Source organism: Ornithorhynchus anatinus, chromosome 5 (assembly GCF_004115215.2).
Source record: "Ornithorhynchus anatinus isolate Pmale09 chromosome 5, mOrnAna1.pri.v4, whole genome shotgun sequence".
In the NCBI taxonomy this organism is placed as follows: domain Eukaryota; kingdom Metazoa; phylum Chordata; class Mammalia; order Monotremata; family Ornithorhynchidae; genus Ornithorhynchus; species Ornithorhynchus anatinus.
In genome coordinates this window covers 57,654,602-57,668,070 of record NC_041732.1, presented here as the reverse complement: position 1 = coordinate 57,668,070, position 13,469 = coordinate 57,654,602, and the positions used below count along the sequence as shown (strand labels likewise).

The following is a 13,469-nucleotide window of genomic DNA, read 5'->3' as shown; positions in this document are numbered from 1 at the left end:
AGAAAAAACGGAGATTAAAACAATTTTACCTAATGACCCAAAACCCTTTCGAGTCCATCTTTTTCCTGTTAAACAGCTGTTGGAGAATCAAGGAGGGATTACAGACAAGGCACTGAAATGATATCTTAAACCACATTGTTTTAACCCTCCAAAATTTTAAAAATCTGAACTACAGACTTGAAAGAAAATGAATTTGCTTTACTCATCTATAAATCATATTGTACCATCAGGGGATATGTAGAGGAATTTTGAAATTAGTTTTCACTCCATTTCCCGGATGTTTTAGATCCTCATCATCATCTTCATCATCAATGGCCTCTCCTGGATGTCTACTGGGTGTAAGAAACTGTACCAAGCAAAAGTATAAGGGAAGCAAGACATACACAATCCCTGCCCTCCGTGAGTTTCCAGTCCATCTGAAACAGTAATAGATTAGTAATGTCATTAAAGAAGCTCTCTTTCCCTCAAAACAAGAAGTGAACATACACTCCAGATCTTCCTAAAGGGAAGCAGATGGAAATTTACGTCACCTACCAAACTACCAAAGATGACTTAACCCAGTAAACTCCTTGTGGGGAGGGATTGAATCTCTGAACTCCGTTGTATTCTCCCAAGCACTAATACAGTGCTCCGTATACAGTAAGCACTCAATAAAGACCTTCTATTGATTGTGATTTTGTAGGACTGTGATGTTCTGTGGGGTGTTTTTTTTTTAATCAAGGGTATCTCTACCACCCTATGCTTACTGGTCATAATACTGATAATGATAACTGCGGTATTTGTTAAGGGCTTACTATGTGCCAAGCACTTTACTAAGCCCTAGGGTAGATCCAACACAGTCACATCCCCCATGGGGCTAACAGCTAATCAAGCAGGAAGAAGAACAGGTATGGGATCCCCATTTTGCAGTTGAGGGAACAGAGACCCCGAGAAGCAAAGTGACTTGCCCCAAGGCCACTTGTCTGCTGTGTGATCTTAGCAAGTCACTTCACTGCGCCTCAGTCACCTCATCTGAAATATGGGGATTTAGACTGCAAGCCCTATGTGGGACCGGGACTGTTTCCAACAAGATTATCTTGTATCTACCCCAGCACTTAGTACAGTGCTTGGCACCATAGTAAGCACTTAAAAATGTTATTATCCTTATTATTACAGCAGACAAGTGAAAGAGCCGGGGTTAGAACCAGGTCCTCTGCTCTTTTCACTAGGCCACACCGCTTCTCACATCTACTAGGTGCATGACCCCACCGGGGATGGTCAGAAGCATGGGCCCTGCTCTCGGGCAGCACGGGATTGGAGTTTAGGGTGATCATTTTTTTTTTTTAATTTCTCAGTTCCCTACCCTCACCCCCTGAAGGCTTACAAATGGGACTACAAAGAGAGCTGAGACGGGAGAAATTTTTTTTTATGAGACACATCCCCCCCCGACCCCTTGCCCCATGTTATCCCTTCCCTTTTTCACTAAGCGATTGCTTCTCCAAGTGGAAGGTCATGGAGTCTGGTGTTCCAACATTGCAAATGGCTGTTGGATCAAAGCCCCTCTTCTCCTCCTTCCCTCCCTCTTCAATCCCCAGCAACCCTATCTCCAAGCATCTATCATGCCCTCTCTTCCCTCCTCGGGGAATGCGTCTACTGACTCTGTTATACTGTACTCTCCCAAGCTCATAGTACATAGTGCTCTGCATACAGTCAGCGCTCAATAAATACCACTGACTGACTGATTCTCTACCCTTCTATCAGATCAACCAAGTCACGCCCACTCGAGGCACACCTCACCTTAACATACTGATGACAACAATCATTTATATTAATATCAATATAATTAATATAGTGATGACCATGGTGATAATGATAATGGTGTTTGTTATCTGTACTAAATACTGGGGGATAGCCAAGAGCATCAGGTGGGACACTCAGTCCTTGACCTGCAGGGATTCTCCCAGGCTAAGAGAGTCCTTGAAGGAAAAAGTCAGAGAAGCATCTATTTGCAACACCTGACACTTGAGCATCCCGTGATTACAAAACTCAGAGACCAGGCATCGTTTATTACACTTAATAGTTTTTTTTTGTAAAGCCTCATGTCAGTTTTCTTTTAGACCCAGCCCGATTCCATCTTTTCCACGTTGATTGGGTCCACGCGTATACACACTTCCTTCCCCAATTCCTGAGCACACAAATACACACATCCATGCAAGGAGACTTCCAAAATGCTATTTTGAAAAAAAAAACCACAACAAAACAAATTACCCTTCAAAGGAGACAGTCCACTGAGGATTCTTCTTTAGCCAAAATTGGGTTAGTTGGGACCCTACACTGTGGTTTTTAGGCTTCTTCTATTAAATTATTTTTAAAAAAAAAAGTTTATTTCAAAATTCAAGAGAACTATTGCTCAGAACAATCATTTGGGCTATTAAATCACTGGACTCTCAGATTCTACAATTAGGGGTAAGTGTAGTCTGCAAATTTCTTTGATCCTTAGCCCATGAAGAAACATGTACTAGAGGAGGCACAGGAAGAATTCAGAACCGACTTACAAATTGCAGCTCCAAGTCTCACTTCTGTCTTAGTTGAAATTTGGAGACCAGCAGGTGTTTCTTTCACAGAAACGTACTAGAGTGGAGAGATTAACGGACGAGTTGGAAAACTTAAAGGAAAAGAAGTCGGTGCAGCCCAGAATTCTGCCGTTGACAGCAGCAATGGGATGTTTAGAAGAAGAATTTAAGAAGCGGTGAGGCTCAGTGGATAGAGCATGGGTCTGGGAGTCAGAAGGACTTGGGTTCTAATCCTGATTCCGTCACAGGTCTACTGTGGACCTTAGGCAAGTCATTTCACTGCTCTGGGTCTCCTTCATCCATCTATAAAATGGGGATCAAAAGTATGAGTTCCATGTGGGACAGGGACTGTGTCCAACTTGATTACCTTGTATCTACCCTATTGCTTAAAATAGTGCTCGACACCTAGTAAACATTTAACAGGTGCCAAAATTATTATTATTGCTATTAACCTAAATCTACTCCAGAGCTTAGAACACTGCCTGGCACACAGTAAGTGCTTACAAGTACCACAATTATTGTTACTGTTATCATTATTATTATTAAGAATATGATAGAGACCCTTCTGGGCAGATGTTCTCATTCCCCGACGTACATCATTAGCTCTCTCTCTCCAATCCCACTTCGAGTTCTGAATAAATTTATTCCAGCTCCCCTTGGAATCCACTGATATTTCCGCATAACAAATCCAACATGCTTACCACCCACTGGGTGCCAAAGTGATTCCTTTTAACTAACACAATTAGCCACTCCGGTATCTCTCATCCTTGAACCTTAGCATGCTTGGGTTAATGTCACTGGACAAAACTCGAAAGGTAGGTGCTCGATCGATGACAACCATCAGCAGCGAGGGTATAAGAAGTTGGCTTAAAAACGGTTAAGAAGCGTAGGGAGGGTTTGGGATTTGGTTTATTGATATGAATGTCTGCCTTCCCCTCTAAATTGTTGTGGACAGGGAATGTTTCTGCCAACTCTGTTGTATTGTACTCTCCCAAGAGTTTAGAAGCAGCTTGGCCTATTAAATAGAGCACGGGCCTGGTAGTCACAAGGACATGGGTTCTAATCCCGGCTCTTCCACTTGTCTGCTGTGACCTTGGGCAAGCCACTACACTTCCCTGGGCCTCAGTTCCCTCATCTGAAAAGTGGAGAATAAGACTGGGAGCCCCATGTGGGACAGGGACAGTGTCCAATCCAATTTCCTCGTATCCACCCCAGCGCTTAGTATAGTGCTTGGCTCACAGTAAGCGCTTAACAAATATTATCATCACTGTGCTCTACACATAGTTAATGGCACAATAAATATCAATGATGACGACTGCAAAAAAAAAAAGGAAAGAGAAATATCCATCCCCATCGCCACAAAGCAGCTCTTTGGATAGCCTGAGCTCCGTTCTCCAGGATCTAAGCTTCCCACCTTTCTGTTTACCCCTCTATTCCTCCAGGCCCAGACCCAGAAACCAATGGTTCTTTTTGAAAATGGGCATGTCTACCAATTCTGTTGTACTGTACTCTCCCAAGCGCTTAGCACACAGTGCTCTAAGAATCAGCATCAGTGATGATGATGAGGAGGAAAGGATGTCTTGCCATAAAGTGGTAATCAATTCTAGAACTGCTTGTTAGGTTGTATAATCATTTTTGGACATTTTTAAATCACAGGGTTATTCCGCCACCTCAGTGTTTTTAGCTGCCTGGTTGTGGGGAGGAGGGAGTGAGGGTGGCCGGGGCAGAGATGGAAACAGCACTCTGGAGGGCTTTTCCAGACATGGGGCTTTATGAATATTTCATTTCACTCATTCAAAAAAGAAACCAACTGGAAAACCATGTTGCTTGATACCTTTGCGACCTTCCTAAAAATCAATCAATCAAGCAATGGTATTTACTGAGTGCGTGCTGTGTGCAGAGCACTGGACTAAGACCAAATGTCCAAACATACTAAAACCACTGTACTATGCCCAAATGTCTTTTTTCCACCATCTCATAAAAAAAAAAGGAAAAAAAACATGTTGCTTTCTGCAAGTTTGTTTGTTTGCTCCCCAAAACGGAAACCTAAAGTTAAGGTTCAATTTATTTTGGGGGGTTAGTTGACCTCAGAAAGAGATAAACGTGCATGCACGCACATATGCACACACCCTCTGCCCCTTCAGTAAGAGTTTCTAGAGTTGGAAGTGCCTACCTCTCCCTTCCCAGCAGGATCAAGGAGGTTTTCCCATTCATTCATACAATTGTATTTATTGAGCACTTACTGTGCGCAGACCACTGTACTAAGCGTTTGAAAAGTACAATTCAGCAATAGAGACAATCCCTGCCCACAATGGGCTTACAGTCAATCAGTACTATTTATTAAGCACCTGCGATGTGCAGAACCTTGTATTCAGTAATCGGGCAGGTATAATCAAATGAGTAGTCACGATTCCTGCCCATAGCTTAAAATCAAGCCGGGGAACAGTCACAAAAATTCTTTACAGATAAGAGGAAGGAGAAAAACAGGATATGGACACAGGATAGTATTTAAAGAATAGGATATTAGTAGTGGTATTAGAATTGATTGAGCATTCACTGGGTGCGGTGCACTGTACCATGTGCATGGGAAGTACAGAAGTGACATGATCCTTATCCACAGGGAGTTTCTACTCTACTGGGAGAAACAGACATAAAAATATTTTAGGAGTCTTCCCCAATTAATAATAATAATCATAATAATCGTAATAATGTTGGTATTTGTTAAGCGCTTACTATGTGCCGATAACTGTTCTAAGCACTGGTGTAGATACAGGGTAATCAGGTTGCCCAAGTGAGGCTCACAGTCTTAATCCCCATTTTATTCACTCATTCAATAGTATTTATTGAGAGCAATGTGCAGAGCACTGTACTAAGCACTTGGAATGTACAAATCGGTAACAAATAGAGACAGTCCCTGCCCTTTGACAGGCTTACAGTCTAATCGGGGGAGACAGACAAGAACGATGGCAATAAATAGAATCAAGAATCAGTTGCTAATGAGGTAACTGAGGCACCAAGAAGTCAAGTGACTTGCCCAAAGTCACAAGATGACAGGTGGGGGACTCGGGATTGGAACCCATGACCTCTGACTCCTAAGCCTGTGCTCTTTCCAGTGAGCCACGCTATTTCACAATTAAACCTTCTCCCTCTTCTTTCTGTCTCACCTATGCACGTATATCTGTCCCTTTTAAACAGTGATATTCACCCGGCTCACAGCACTTACGTACATAGCTGCAATTTATATTGTCTTCACCTCTAGATTCTAAGCTCCTAGTGGGCAGGGAACATGTCTACCAATTCTATTTTTCTTTCCCAAATGCTTAGTACAGTGCTCTGCACACAGTAAGTGCTCAAGAGATACGACTGAATGAATGAAAGCTTGGAGGGGAAAGAGACTAGAAGCAGGGAGGCCAGCAGAGAGGGCGATACAATCGTAAAGCCACCCTCTGACCAGAGCCCCTACCAGGGTGATAGCGGCTGGAGCGGAGTGGAGGGCATAGAACCAGGAGATGTCTCGTAGGAAGAACCGGGGGGAACCAGGAGGAGAACGAAGGTGAAAATCGAAAGAACGACACTGAAGTTGTGGGCTTCTGGGTCACGGGGAGAAGGTGATGTTATTGACTGAGGGGTGGGTTTAGAGAGGGAGAAGATGAGCTCTACTGCAGACATGTTAGGTGTGAGGTGCTAGTGGGACACTTAAGTGGAGATGTCCCGCTGGGGCAAGGAACGGACCTTCCAACTCTGTGATGATGTATTTTCCTAAAAGCTTACTGAACATTGTAAGCGCTCGATAAATACCACTGATGATGATGATGGAGACGAGAGAGTTTTCATTAGAGGTGGGATCGTATCCAATCTATCACTAAATCCTGTCAGCTCAACCTTCACGAAAGCCATGTGGCCTAGTGGCGAGAGCTCAGGCCTGGGAGTCAGAAGGACATGGGCTCTACTCCTGGCTCCACCACTTGTCTGCTTCGTGACCTTGGGCAAGTCACTTCACTTCTCTGAGACTCAGCTGCCTCATCTGCAAAATGGGGATGACGACTGTGAGCCCCATGTGGGGCAGGAACTATGTCCAACCCAATAATCTTGTATCTACACCAGTACTTAGAACAGTGCTTAACAGGTACCAAAATTATTATTATTATTCAGTCATTAATTCACTTATATTTTACGCTTACTGTGTGCAAAGTGCTATACTAAGTGCTGGGGAGAGTACAATATAACAAAAGACAAAGTTCTGCCCAAAACGAGCTCACATTCTAGTAATATTAATCATAATAATAAAAAACTACTTTCCAAATTGCTACCACATGAATCCAAGCACTTATGCTACCCTGCCTTGATTACTGTATCAACCTCCCCGCCTCCTATCTCTCCCCACTCCAGTCCATGCTTCACTTTGTTGCCCGGATTATTTTTCTAAAGAAACATTCGCTCCATGCTTCCCCACATCTCGAGAACCTCCAGTGGTTGCCAATCCACCTCTGCATCAAACAGAAACTCTTTACCATCGGCTTTAAAGCACTCAATCACCTGGCCCTCTACCTCACCACGCTGCTCGCCCTCTACAACCTGCCCACCCCCTTCACTCTTCTAATGCCAAACTACTCCCCGTACCTCGATACCGATCTCTCGTCCATGTCCTGCCTCTGGCCTGGAACACCCTCCCCCTCAGTGGTTGGCACATAGTAAGCGCTTAACAAATACCATCACCGTCATATCCGACAGAGAATGACTGTCTCCCCACAAAGCCTTACTGAAGGTACATCTCCAAGAGGCCTTCCCCAGCTAAGCCCTCATTTTCCTCTTCTCCCACTCCCTTCTGCGTCACCTCGATTCGCTCCCTTTATTCATGCCCCCCACCAAAGCATTTCTGTGCAGATCTGTAATTTATTTCTTTTAATTAATGTCTGTCTCCCCTTCTAGACTGTAAGCTTGATGTGGGTAAGGAATGTGACTACCAACTCTGTTATGCTGTACTCTCCCAAGAGCTTAGTACAGTATCCTGCATACAACACTCAATGAATACAACTGACTGATGGAGCTAGAGAGAGATTCAGAAGCCACATGCGTAGAGATGGTAGCCAAATAATGTTGGTATTTGTTAAGCGCTTACTACATGCAGAGCACTGTTCTAAGCGCTGGGGTAGATACAGGGTAATCAGGTTGTCCCTTGTGAGGCTCACAGTCTTAATCCCCATTTTACAGATGAGGTAACTGAGGCACAGAGAAGTTAAGTGACTTGCCCACAGTCACACAGCTGACAAGTGGCAGAGCAGGGATTCGAACACATGACCTTTAACTCCCAAGGCCGTGCTCTTTCCACCGAGCCACGCTGCTTCTCTAGCCACGTGAGCAGATGAGTTGCCTGAGAGAGAGAGTGCAGAGCGAGAAGAACAGGGGATCCTGAGTGGAGAAGCGAGGGGTCCACACAGCTAAGGGTGGAGGGGCTCAACAAGAGCCAGAGAATGAATCTGATAAGGGACGGTCAGAGAGGTGGGAAGAGAAGGGGGGAGGGTATGTACAGAGTTGCTATGGAAAGCTACGAGGACTTAAGTGCTAAAGAGGCAGACGGCGGAAGCTGAGCAGGGGAGATTTAAAAATCCAGCAGGGAAGGCTTCCGGTGTTGTGTTATACTCTCCCAAGCGCTTAGTACAGTGCTCTGAATCCAGTAATCGCTCCAATACCACTGATGGACAGACGTCATTTCAGAAGATCTCCAAAAATGTGCAGAGCTGCAGTCAGTCTAACTGTGCTTGGCCATCAGACGGCAAGCCTGACGCCGGCCCCCACCCGTCCACCTCGAACGTCATTCAGCGCTTACTATAGTGCTTGGCACATAATAAGCGTTTAACAAACACCATGAGTAATTAATGTCTATGTACCCTTCTAGACTGCAAACTCATTGTGGGCAGGAATGTGTCTCATATTGTATAATGTTGTCATATTGTTATAGAGAAGCAGTGTGGCTCAGTGGAAAGAGCCCGGGTTTAGGAGTCCGAGGTCATGAGTTCTAATCCCGGCTCTGCCACTTGTCAGCTGTGTGACTGTGGGCAAGTCACTTAACTTCTCGGTGCCTCAGTTACCTCATCTGTAAAATGGGGATTAAGACTGTGAGCCTCACGTGGGACTCCCTGATTACCCTATATCTCCCCCAGCGCTTAGAACAGTGCTCTGCACATAGTAAGCGCTTAACAAAAACCAACATTATCATTATTATTATTACTTTACTCTCCCAAGTGCTACGTACAGTGCTCTGCACACGATCGGCGCTCCATAAATACGATGGAATCGAATGAATGAACCACCTTCACTCAAGTTCTGGAATGGAAGGGCCCCAACTGGACCCCCTGCATTCTGCTGGGACAGTCCCTGCCTGGGTCCACAGAGCCCCAAGGGGCTCAGCCGGTAACCAGGAGGCAGCTCCCACCCTCCCGTCTCTGAGCTTCACCTCCAATCTCCTGGCCAGATTTATCTGCTCTGGAATTTATCTGCAACCCAATTTCCAGAGCGAGAAGAGCCATCCCGGCTTTGGTATGCTGACTGGCACCTGCTCACTGCAACCTTAATACACTTTGCTCAATTTTCCTGGAAACCTAAGAGTAGTTAGAATGTGACAGTCATAATGATGCAATTTGTTAAGGGCTTACTAGGTGTCAAGTACTGTTCTAAGCGCTGGGGTAGATATAAGCTAATCAGGTTGGACATGGGCCCTATCTCATATGAGGCGCACAGTTTTAATCCCCATTTTACAGATGAGGGAACTGAGGCCCAGAGAAATGAAGTGACTTGCCCAAGGTCACACGGCAGAACATGGGTGGAGAGCCAGCACTAGTGATGGCAGGAGCCAAAGGAGGGTGGTCAATCTTAAAACTTCAACAGGAGCTGAGAGATTCCTTAACTTTGCTACGACCGTTGCAGGGAATTGACCTGCATCTGTTTATTCATTCAGTCGTATTTATTGAGTGCTTACTGTGTGCAGAGCACTGTACTATGCGCTTAGAAGAGTACGATACCACAATAAACAGACACATTCTCTGTCCACAGCGAGCTTAGCCCAGTTAAACAGGCAGGCATGAGGAAGATTAACAACTCAATCAAACATAAGCCTCCACATAAAATCTCGACTCGATTTTTACCCTATCGAAATTCCTTCGGCCCAGAGCGGATTTCAACGACTCTGCTGTGTGAACTGATGCTCAACCTCACGCACGGGCCCAATTTTGCCATTAACTTTGTCAACAAATGGAAGAGCCAATCTCGAGTCTGGCTGAAGGGGTTACTCCGTATTGGTGGGTGGAGAAAATAATCGGAAGGAGAAGAGACTAAACTGGAAAAAAAACCCTAGTTAAAAGCATCACTTTAAAAATATAGGTTTCCACCAACTGTGTTCTAATGTTAGTGAAGCTAGAGAGAGAGAGAGAGAGAGATAGCAAAGCTCATAACTCTAGCTCCTCAGCCACTTCATTATAGCATAGTCCTATGCATTTGGCAATAAACAAAAATCTATTTGGAATGAACAGACTGTAGAAGGCACATTTGATAACACAATCACAGTGCCTCAAGATAAAAGAAGAAACGCTCAATAGGGCCAATGCGCCCTTTAAATTCGAACATACGAACCAAAAAAAAAAAAAACCTAACCAGCCAACTAACCCTTTATTTTCTCATTTGTAAAACTTCACAGGATGTTTTTTTGTTTTTTTCCAAGTCCTATGCAATTGAGGGTAAGGGCATTAAAACCAGAGGAGGATGCCCAATTGTAATTCTAGCTCATAAACTTCACCACCCACCTCCTCGCACCCCCCACCCCCGGCCCCCGGCAATCCCTATTTCTATTTTCCAGCACCCCCATCCAGGCACCGCCGGCACGTGGTACCCACAAAAGGACACAGGCAAAGATTTCCCAGACATTCCTCCGAAACTATGACACAGCTAATTTCCTCTTCTAAGCCATCGCATCTCTGGACTGGCCATTTGGCTCCCGATCCCTCTTGCGCCAACTCTACCGAGAAGGCACATTTTCCTTTTTTTCTTAGCAGATTCAAAACCAACAAATTACCCATTGCGAATCCAGGCTGGATCTCTGGAGGGGTCTCTACGGCGGCAAGAGTTCCTTCCTTCACTGGGGGCTGAGACCTGTTCCTGTGCTCGGAATAACCTAATCATTGCTGCCAATAGGGTACAAATCAAGGGAAAAGCCCATCTCCAGGACCTAGCCCAACACCTAAAGGCCAGGCAACCCAAATAACAAAGCGGGTCCGGCGCTTTTTTCTCATTCCTTGCAAAATGGAGGTCAGGAAAAAAAAAAAAACAAACCCCTAAGTACAATTTGCAACATTCCAGTGTCCTCACCGAAACACCTGACCCGGATCGCTTACGCTGCTCAAGGAATGTTTTTCACCCTCCTGAAAAAGATAAGGATAGAACACAGCTATATGCAACTCAGAAATTCTGAATAAAAAAATCCTCTTTAAAAAAAGAAAAAAAAGTCCAACCATACGATCTTATTTTAAACAACTCCAGCAGAGACGTCTCCAAATCTGAGGAACATAAACAACATGCATAGAATGGGAGCCAGGGACCAGAAAAAATTGCATTGAGAGCAGGTTTAAGGTTCCGCCGATTTAAATGCATCATCTTAAAAGGCGAGGGGACGTTAATAGCTTCTCTTGATTTTGCTTCTTCCCTCAACGCCTGGTTTACAAAAGCAAGTGTAAAATACCAGAATTAAAATAAATTAGCATTAGCTACCAGGCGTCTTGACACTTTACCATGAAACGCAATATTGATTTCTCCAGTTGCAGCACTGCAGAATAAACAAAAATGAAGAAATGTAGCCCGTTCCTTTCCCAGGAACGTGAAAAAGATACAACATAAATAGATCAACTCCACGACCTAAGAAAACATGCCCTGCTCTAAATGCAATTCATGGAGAATGTTTTTCAATGGTTCAGACAATTCTCTGGTGACCAAAAAGAAATAATCGGTAAATTAGCAATCTTACTATAAACAGGCCCCGGTCCCATACCGTCAGCTTTTTTTGGGTACATTTCCTTCGTTAATCTCCCCTAGCAGCAGCATCACTCCCGCTATACACAGTCCTCTGGCCCTCCTTCTGCTATAAAAAAAAAAAAAAATCGAACGCCCAACGAAGCCGGTGGTGTTTTCACTGCATTTTTTTCCCCATTCCTCAGAGCGATGTCAGCCTCATCCCAACACATGCAAGAGCACCGGCGCTATCTGGCTTCCTGACACTCTGTGGTAGCAAAGGAGGACTGTTGCAGAGTAACTACATGATAACCAAAATGCTGACTTCTATTATCTCTCGCTCCGCACTGCACACACACACACTCAACACACATACACACACACACTCTGCATCAATGGCCACAATTCACCAGAGCCATCTCGGGGAAGAAACGTTTTAAAAAAAAAAAAACCCACCCCAAAAAGACCAGTCTATAATAGAGACATGGGTTACTCACTGGGTTTTATTCTTTTGCCTCCTCGGCGTGTGATTCTTCACGCTTTACAATGCGGTAGGTGGAAAAGGCAACATCTTTCCTTTCCCTTATTTCCCTGACGCGGCAGCTTGAATACCATCAGACACCGAGGACAATAGATGGGAGCGGCTTGAACGTTTAGAGCAAATATTTAATGGAAGACTGGTTATCCTTTCCTCTCCCTTTCACATCTCTGCCTCATGTATCCAGGCACGGGTGGTACTGGTTCCCTTGGGAGGCCGTAGCGAGCAGCTGAGGCACAAACTAAAACACGGCATGGATGTCGAGGAGCTGATGTCACAGAAAAACAAATATTTCTGCAATAAGAGCTCTCCGAAAAGCAGACAGGAAAGGAAAGATTCCGCCGGTCCTCGCACGCTTTTTCAAAATGCCCCGCAGAGGACGGTACGAGAGCATCGGGAAGGTTCGGTGCCCACCCAGACGAATCCGAAGCGGACGGGAAAAATGGAGGGCTTGCAAAAATGTTACAGGGGGCCACTCGGAGATAGACCCTTGCGAGGACAGGGAGGATGCTGGCAGGCAAATCCTCGCATCTTTACTGTGGGGACCGGAAGATGGTGAGTACAGGTGGGCTTCCGACAAAAATGTTTAAGTACCGGGGGAACCCTCATCCAGAGTCTGGCAGGTTGCCTCGAAAAGGGGGGAGCACACGGGGGGCGCAGATGGCTGAGGCCACGCACCCACACCCAGACCAAACGACACCCTAGCTCTCTGGGCCCTTTTATCTTCGGAACCAACAACCTACACAGGCCGCCTCAGACTGAACGGGCGGATCTGCCCGGCGACAGGTGAAGGCAAGGCAGCCGGAGGCAGGCTCCAGAGAAATGAGGCAGAAAGGACACCCCCTCGACCTCAGAGAAAAGGTGGCTGCCTCCAAAGGAGTGGCGAGGAGGAAGGACAGAGAGTGGGAAGAAAGTTCATGAGACAGACACAGAGCATACATCAGTTTTCCGTGAGGAGGATGCTGTCGTCTGGGAAATCCTGGCTTCCTTCAAAAAGCAACAAGAGAGGGAGATTATTCGTGGCTCTACTCTGACAGTGTGCAATACAAATTCTATTTTTGCCACGCTGAAAATTTCTTCTAAATTTGGCCAAAACAGAAGGAAGAGTCTGAATTATCTAAAGCTTCTCTTCATTAATTTTCATAATGAGAAGAACTATTAAATGGACCTCAAAATTCATCTAAGTAGTGCTAACGGTCCTTATTATTATTATTGCTAATAAAAATTGTAATAACAGTATTGGTTAAGTGCTTACTATGTGCCAGGCACTGTTCTAAGCGCTGGGGTAGAGACAAGGTAATCAGGTTGGACACAGTCCCTGTCCCACTCAGGGCTCACACTCATAATCCCCATTTTACAGATGAACTGAGGTCCAGAGAAGTTAA

The 13,469-nt window shown here is 45.0% G+C and overlaps 1 protein-coding gene across 9 annotated transcripts in view; it reads right to left on the bottom strand.

Annotated features, from left to right (window-relative positions):
* Positions 1–13,469, bottom strand: part of PRKCZ (protein kinase C zeta) — a 190,389-nt gene that overhangs the window by 129,068 nt on the left and 47,852 nt on the right. The window contains exon 1 of one of the 9 annotated variants that reach the window (XM_039912047.1): positions 12,044–12,519. The exons of 5 other annotated variants lie outside the window; for them this stretch is intronic. Coding sequence is in view for 3 of the 4 variants with exons in the window: in XM_029065050.2 (XP_028920883.1) it covers positions 11,563–11,608 (46 nt within the window). In the remaining variant the exon portion in view is untranslated. Of the gene's footprint in view, positions 1–10,617; positions 10,637–11,562; positions 11,815–12,043; positions 12,520–13,469 lie in introns of those variants that run through there. 3 more of the 9 variants (XM_029065050.2, XM_029065051.2, XM_029065052.2) reach the window with 3 other exon arrangements.